The following is an 8,561-nucleotide window of genomic DNA, read 5'->3' as shown; positions in this document are numbered from 1 at the left end:
TGTAGTCACATTTTCAATTGCGACGTTCTAATAAAATATTCTTGGACGTTCGATTTATAAATTCAATGTCGGGAATTACTACCAACGATGATTGAGGAAACCTAGTAGGGTATCTAAAGGTCAAGCAAAGGCTGGGAGGGTCAGGTAAATCCCTACCAGGACAAATAGTTAGGGCAAAGTTAGGGACTTCGCAAAAATTCTGGTAAAGTCAGGGAAATTTATGTTCAGTTTAGCTTTGTTAAAACAGTTAAAAAAAAGTCTAGAAGAATAGGAAGATAAGTCTGCAAACCAAGATTAGAATATTAGAAGCTATAGTGATGACAGTGGTCAAATATGGCTCTGAAGCATGGACGCTCCGAAAATCGATGGATATTTGCTAGATTTTTTCCAGAGAAATTTCCTACGGATTGTTCTGGGTACCCGGCTGACTGACTGTATTTCAAACAATAGGCTGTACAAAAAATCTGGTTCTATACCGCTCTCTAGGTCTATAATGAAAGAAAGGTTGAGGTGGCTAGGTCACGTTGTGCGGATGAAGGATGACAGATTACCGAAGATTGTTCTTTTCGGCCAACCGTCTAGGGCTAAACGGAAAGCAGTTCGTCCCCGTCTGAGGTGGGAGGACGTCATAAAGAAAGATTTAAAGGAAATGGGAACTTCGTGGGTGGGTGTAAAAAGGGAGGCTTTGAATAGATTGGGGTGGAGGAGTCCTTTTTTTAGTTATTTTTGTGTATTTGTAATTTTTTATCATTGTATTAATATTTTGGCTTGTCCGATTGAACGTGGCAGTAAGTTAAAAATCTAGAAAGTATGTCTGTAGCAGGGATTTTCTGTAGAAACTTGACTCTGGTGTATGTGAAGCAGCAGGATCCGATATATTCTGTAAATTTATGACTGCCATCCATAAATTTTACGGGGAGAGTTTTTCAAATCGGCTACGGACCGATTTCACTATATTTTCTTTTCTTGAAAAGAATTGTGTCAAGTCGTTTAACTTTTAAAATGATAATATAGTCATGCTAAGGAAATCCCTTCCCAAAGTCTTTTTTTTGCTTTTTTTTTATTAAATTTCATTTCATAAATTAAGATTTTGTGCGCAATCTCTTCTTTTCTTTGCTTAGGGTAAACAGTTGCTCTTGGGATGAAACTACATCTGGGTTTTGCTTCAGCTATTAATCTTGTTGTCATTGAGGATGTCGTTGACTTTGGACTCATTATTCTTCTAGTACAACCTGGATGCGCCTTTTTTATGGAATTAAAAAAAGGGTGAAGGAGGATTTTAGTTTTAATGAAAAACGGGAATTTTGGAAAAATCAGGAAATTTACAAATCAGGCGATACCCTGCTTAGGTCCTTCATGAAGTCATAAAATAAAAATCCTAAATATTCTGACTGGCTCGAACAGTTTCTCCAGCCTCTTGTCCAGTCAGAATACTAATTTTTAGTCAGCTGAATGACTAAAACCTTTTCAATAGTAAGATTTAGCTAGTATCTAGAACTGGAAATAGTCGAAATTCAAATTAAGCTGATCCGACTGCCAAATTGGAATATTCTCCATAGAATTTTATTGGCTAGCATCATTGAAATTAGGGTAGGATTGGCTGGTTTCTACATTTAAATGAAGTTTAAAACATAATTCTTTGACAAACTGAATCTGAGTTTTGACAAACTGAATCTGAATTTTTGAAAACCTGAATCTTTTAACAAACTGAATCTGAAAAACTTTGACAAACTAAATCTCATCATGAATGAAGTTTATAAAAACTGTCGTTTCGCTATTAATTGGACCGCTTCGAAACCACTAATTGGCCTAAGAAACCAATAGATGGTTTGTAGATTCTCTAAAAGCTTAAAGTGCTGCCAATCTACATCTGAGGGCCATCTTAAAAGTAGTTAGAATTAGTTTTCCCCAATATTTTTGATCTTACCTTGCTATCTTCCATTATTTAAGAGGGTTATTAGCGTTATCTGGTTTGAAATGCAATGGTTGACGACCATCCAATTTTGACATGTCAATGTTGTTTTTTTTTGCAGTGATGCCTTCGGGTTCTATGTTTGCGTATTGTAACCGTCAACAATGTAGCTAAGAGGTCTAGGAGTCTTACATGATATGGAGTGAAACCTGTGCGGTAAAGCTTTACTTTAATATAACGGAATCGCAAAGTGACTCCTTTTTAATGCTAGAGCGAGCTTATAATTATATATAATAATAAAACACGTCTTGTAATCATAAGTGGCACAGTGGACTCAATGACGGTCAGGGTATGTCAAGGCCATCTACAAGAGAATAGTTTAAAATTTGGCAAAATAAATATAGGATTGACTCACATGCTTTTGCTATCACGATAGAAAGTAATTACGACTTCTATCTGGAGTAACTCCTACATTTTCAAAAACAAGATCATGGGAATCTAACAGGTCATCTAGCTGCTGGATGTCCCACCCAGACAGTTGAATGGCTGTTGTTCAGCCATTCGTTATTGTACGTTATTATTAAGACTTTGAGAAAAGAGTATGGGTAACTTATAAGAGCGGGAACTGGCACTGCTATCGACAAAAAAAAATCAAAGGCATCTTGCGTTTGGCGATACTTGGTATTTTTTCCAGTGTAGTAATAAGAATAATTAATTTAATTAGTGTAATTGGTAAAATTAGTGTAGTAATAAATGTTTGATCTCAGTCCCAAACAAAAAAAAACGACCACAAAGCTTAGTAACAATGCCATGTCTCGCTAAACTCTAGGTGTTGTTTTTTTCTTCTTTTTTTTGTCGACAATAGGGCAATTCCTAATTATAAAATAAATTTTATTTATTACAAAAACTTGCTGGTGACTAATTTTTCAGGTTTTTGACTAAGTTTAGCTCTATCATTGTAAGCTCCTAATTATACGAAGGCGGAAATATATTCTAAGCTAAACGCCAAAATGGGACCTCCTCTGACTTCCTTTAATTAAAGGAAGGATAAGATACGCGGAGGAATGTGAAAACACCCAGCTATTATCAAAGCTGACAAAAAGTACAGGAAAAACGAAAATACACGATATGAAAATTTAGTTCCACGTTTGAATAGATTCTTGCTACGTAATTCGGGGTCAGCTGCCTACTCTTGCCTGAACCACTTTCAAAAAGAGGAAACGCTTTTTTGTCTAAGATTTCTGGTTTCTCAGGATATTTTAGAAATTTCAGATATTTTTAGAAATTAAAGGTGCATTTTTAAACAAAATTTATTTGTGGTTGACTCTCCTAAAGCCCTAGTGTTCTAGAATAAAAAAAAAAAAAAAAAAAAAAAAAAAAAAAAAAAAAATGTGAGTAAGCCAATCAAAGTTCTTGATTCTTCTTTCCGTTTTACTATCATATTTTCTTTTCAAGGGAAGTTAAAAAAAAAAGAAGTGCAATCGAAATGCTCTTTTGCATAAGCCAAAAATAAGGACGCAACAAAAAGTGCCGGTAAACAGGTTGTTCACTGCCTAACAACGAGAATTCTATATATTCACCGGAAAAGAAATCTAGCAATGAATTCCTAAAATACTGAATACTTATAAAAATTTGAACCACTGTTGAATTTAATCGTGCTTTACCAATAATCTGGTCCGGAGTGTCGAACAAAAACGAACATCGTGACAAATTGATTTATTTTTTAATTTGACTATGCTTCACCAATAATTTACTCCGGAATCAAACAGTTCGTGGTAATGAACTGTAAGTAAGGAGTGACTCGGCCCAATATTACACGAAACTCTTCGAAATCGAATTTAATAACAATAGATACATCAAAACGATTGGCTTCTTTATGCTGTTTCCAAATATATAAAATTCATTTAGTTTAATGTTACCCATCAAAAGCAACGAGCTTAAGAAAATTTGTTGGATTTTCGAAAAAAAGGAAAACACCCCCAAAATGTTAAGGAATCTTAATCAAATCATTAAATTTTGCGCATCAGAAAACTACTCTAGAGGCTTCAAGCTCCCTTCTGCAAAATTTTGGAATTTAATTTTTTTTTTTCGCCAGAAGAAAGATCATGGATGCGCTGTTTATTTGTTGTTTTTTTTTGTTGTTGTTGTTTTTTTCAGGTTTTATCGTATCCAACCAATGATACTAGAAGATCGGGAGAGGGCTCAACTGAATGGGAATTAAAATTTCTTGTTCCCTTCTTATATGACCTAAAAGATGGGAGGGCAACTAGCCCCCTTTCATCCCCCTTGTTTCCCCCAAGTCGTCAAATCAAAACTTTGAGATAGTTATTTTGTTCACCATGTTTGAAAGGTCCAATAACTATGCCTGTGGGGATGACATGACCCCCCACAGCCCCGGAGCAAGGATTGTAAATTATGTAATGTGCCCATTGTTAACGTGCAGGATTTATCATTAGGAGAAGTGGTAATGTTTGATTCTTAGTGTGTCTGAAAAGGCTAAGGATATTAAGGTGAAACTTTGACATTTTCGGGGAGGGGTTTTCCGTGATGAGAAAGTTTCCGGGGGCGAACTTTCCAGGTGAAATATTACATGGGGGTAATTGGCCAGAATTTCTATTCGAAATTCTTTTTATTTGTCTTTTTTTCTCTTTGGTGACTGAATTTTACATGTCCAGGTGTTCCACAGGGATTGTCTGGGGAATTGTTCCATAGGGGAGAATTTTCTGCGGGAAAAATTCTACATGGGGAAATTTTCCGCGGGATAAACTTACCATTTGGGGGGGGGGGGAGAGATTTCCGGATAAAATTTTCCACGTTGTTGGGATTTCCGGTATGATTAGAAAAACGATCAGAAATTAAGAGAAAAAATAATATCCTTTTCTAAATTTTTTTCTCGTAAATAAAAAATAAATGTTTTTTTTTTTAATGAAAGTAGGCTAAGGATAATTTTCCAGGCCAGATTATCCGCGGGAAAAATTGCAGGGGGAATTTTCAGCGAGAATGGAATTGTCTTTTTTTGGGGGGGGGGACTTTCAAGGACGAAATTTTCGTGAGGGGGACTTTCCATGGAGGGGGAGATAGATTTCCTGGCATTATTTGAAATCGATCAGAAAGTGAATTTTAAAAAACAAGTTTTTTTTCAACTAAAATTAAGGAGCAACATCAATACTTAAAACAAACAGAAACTATTCTGTGTATGAATGGAGCTGCTCCCTCCTCAATACCTTCCTCTTTACGCTATACTGCGAATTTTTGTCCCAATTTTTTCAGAACGACTCCTGAATTTTTAAGTACTAAAAAACTTCAGTGTGGAGAGCGAGGTATTGAGGAGGGGGGCAGCTCCCCGTGTACGGAATAATTTGTGTTCGTTTCAAGTTTTAATGTTGCTCCTTGTTTTTGTTGAAAAAACTTGTTTCTTGTTTATTTAATATGGGACAAGAATGAACATGGTAAAAACCCTGTGAATGCTTTTCAGACAAATTAATTTTGGCGCGTGTCTGTTCACCGGTATTGAAATCCCTCGAGGGTAACTTGTTTGTGTCAAACAATGAATTCAATTTTCTTGTTTTCAAAATGCATCTTGAAACATGGGAAGACGAAGGATTTCCTCTGCGAATTTTCCGTCTTTTCGTAGCGAAATTTTTCAAGAAGAATGAAATTATATTGAAAACTCGGTTTTGCTGTTCACATTTGGTGAATATACTTTTACACTCGAAGGTTTTCTTTTCTACTTGCCTACATCTTATTATGCTTTATGTAAGCTTCGTTTCTACCGTTGTCCGAAATGCGGTCATATCATTTACTAATTGGAGACCATCCCTTTTAAGCTGTGTTTTTCCTGGCAAAATGCCCTGTAACTTGGATAGACTACATTCCTGGCTGATCTTAAATAAGTTCTAACCCAAATTCGGCTGCTAAAGAAGGATTGGGATAATTATCGCAGGCTTAGACACACTGTAAAAATTGTCTACAGTCTGTAAAACAGTTGCTTGACCTAGATAAACAATACTTTTGACCTTTTTTGAAATTTAGAAAGTCTTACTTATCGTTTTTCCTTCCTGTTTAGCAGCTCAAAAGGCACCTGCCTCTATGAAAGATGTCAATCTGATTCAAATATTCTGTCATAGTGTGATCACTTCACGGTTTTTCTATGATCGTCTTACTGGCTGGAAGCCGTTTTATAATGTGCCTGACCTTGTTATTCCTTGGTGGGCTTGGAATTTTATTGCATCTTACCGTTATTTCTTGTCAGTAAAATTCTGGGTCTATCTGTAGCCTGCACTTAGTGCTTATTTTAATGTCAGGGTTGCCGATAAAATAAATTAAAACCCAAAAAATGGAATCTGAGCGTACTTTAGCTTATTAATTTGTGGTAAGGTTAGACAATATCTCCGCCTGTAAGAAAAGGGTCTTGGAAAAACGATATATTACTTAAAGTATAAGGATGGAGTATTTAAAATCCCATTGACATCTATGAATAAGGTGTTTGACAAGAAAATAACAAGAAACGGGAGAGGAATGGTCTACACGTATGTAAAAACTGTAAGGAAAAACGGACACTGCAAACAACTGAGGAAGAAAACTATAAAATAAGAAGAAACAAAGAAAAAAACACTTGATATCAAATAATTACACACTGCGCTAATATAAATAACAGTGGTTAAGTAACTACTTCTTTCAGCTTCCTTCAATCTTCTTATCTAGTGACAACTGTGCACAAGTTACTTTAAAAACATGCTTGTTTAACCATATTGAAAAGTTACTAGAGAAGTAAATTTGAAATTATTTTTTAATATTTCCATCTCCCACTTTGATGCCAAGCTAGAAAGAGAACATTGCTTGTTAACTTGTTAACGGTCAGTTTGGCCTCTTCGTAGTTGAGAAACAGGGATATACTAATGGTTTTTGTAGGCCAAGCAACTGTTCTTGCAAGCTGGAAGACTCTTTTCCCAGTGTGTGTGAACTCACTTTATTGTATGACCAGTTTTCATCCAGGATTCAAATTAATACAAACTTACGAAGCATTGTAAGTAAATTTCACTATTTTATGCGCCGCATATTCGAACAACTTTGCTTTGGTAAAAGGCATTTCATCATCAATAGCTTGATTTATATCTTTTCTTTCAGGATTGTAAGGGTTTTATAACCTTTAAGAAGTTCATCGTCGGCAGAATGTCTGTCTCACTTCCTGCCATCACAGAACAAAATTTGGAAGCTACCTTTGAGGTAATTTACCTTCAGTTTTTTCCTCTCCTTCTCAAAAGCACATTTCAGGTTGTCCACATTTCCCTGTGCATGCATTTTAATAGAATTAGCTTTATGTACTTTGTTAATTGCCTTAATATCTCACCTCTCTGATATAAGCCCTTTCTTTTGATTCTAATGTTTGCTCTTTACCGCGGATTCCCAGGCGTGAATATAAAACGTAAAATATTCTCTTAAATGTCAATCACATTAATAAGAAATTAGACAATTATTCATTCCAGTAGTGGCAGAGTGACTGGATGAGGGCTTTAGTATGTTTTTTAAATTCTCAACTTCGCTGATTGGAAGAAAGCAACTTGATGATAACCAAAAAAAAAACGCCTGAAGTAAAATTCTAGTGATTTTGTTGTAAAATATGGACTATTGTATCAAGTCTTGTTAAAAAAAAGGGCTAATTTTCTCTTTTCCCAAGTCGGCTTTGTTGCAGAGTCGGCAAGTAACTTTTCTACTATAATCCTTGCATTTTTTTTGCGCGGGAATAACTAGCCTTACAAAGGTCTGACCATTATTAGTGACAGAGGAACAATTTGTAGTGCAATTTCTATTGACTCTGCTTTTTGGCTTTAAGTTTGAGTTCCAGGGTTGCTAATCCAGAGACGTGTTAATTCCAAAACTATTTTTTCTTTACCGCATCATGATTTTCCCTACATCTTAAGAGAACGTAGTACTCACTGTGGGATTGAATGTTAAGTACAGGAAGCATAGGAAACTCTGTGTTGGCTGACCTAAACCTTCTCCGACGGGCAACGGGGGGTTGACACCGTATGTACAGTTATGCCTCAGATGATATAGTGAGGTAGTATGTTGCACTCTAAGTTAGAGAAGTAAATTCCGACATGAGACCTGTGTTTTGCTTGTATACTTGATTAGCAGAATTTCGTTTCTGTTTATATCTGAACTGAAACGTTTCCTTATACACGACTTTGTTAGTTTGCAGTCTAAGCGATTGAAAAACACCGCTTCGATTTGTTATGTGTAGCAGTTTTCCCATTCCTATTCAAAGAAAAAACGTCAGTATGTTTGTTAAAAAAAACAAACTATTTTTTAGACTTTAAAGTGAACATTGTTTATCAAGACTAATTTTTAGTGCCTCGCCAAATGTACAAGCAACATCTCAAGAGTTAACGGATGTATGCAAACGGAAAACTAGTTACTACTACTACTAATAACAACTCACTGCAGCAAAAAAACGCCTGAGGCCACCACAGCTACGTACGCTCCTTCTCCATCCCAATCTATTCAAAGTCTTCCTCTGTACACTCTCTCAAGAAGTTCTAACTTCCCTTAAATATTTCTTTATGGTATACTCCCACCCCATTTGAGGGCGTCCTGCTTTTCATTTGGCCCTAGATGGTTGGCTGACAAGGACTGTCTTTGGTAATCT

The 8,561-nt window shown here is 35.8% G+C and overlaps 1 protein-coding gene across 4 annotated transcripts in view; it reads left to right on the top strand.

Annotated features, from left to right (window-relative positions):
- LOC148945346 (lysophosphatidylcholine acyltransferase-like) overlaps positions 1–8,561 on the top strand; it is an 83,795-nt gene that overhangs the window by 50,018 nt on the left and 25,216 nt on the right. For all 4 annotated transcript variants that reach the window (XM_089098615.1, XM_089098611.1, XM_089098612.1 and 1 more), the window contains exon 10: positions 7,040–7,138. In XM_089098615.1, the coding sequence (XP_088954741.1) occupies positions 7,040–7,138 (99 nt within the window). The remainder of the gene's footprint in view (positions 1–7,039; positions 7,139–8,561) is intronic.

Source organism: Artemia sp. Qi Xiang Cuo, chromosome 13 (genome assembly GCF_049724085.1).
Source record: "Artemia sp. Qi Xiang Cuo chromosome 13, ASM4972408v1, whole genome shotgun sequence".
Lineage (NCBI taxonomy): Eukaryota > Metazoa > Arthropoda > Branchiopoda > Anostraca > Artemiidae > Artemia > Artemia sp. Qi Xiang Cuo.
The sequence above is the reverse complement of the archived record's forward strand: the minus strand, read 5'-3'. Positions and strand labels throughout refer to the sequence as shown.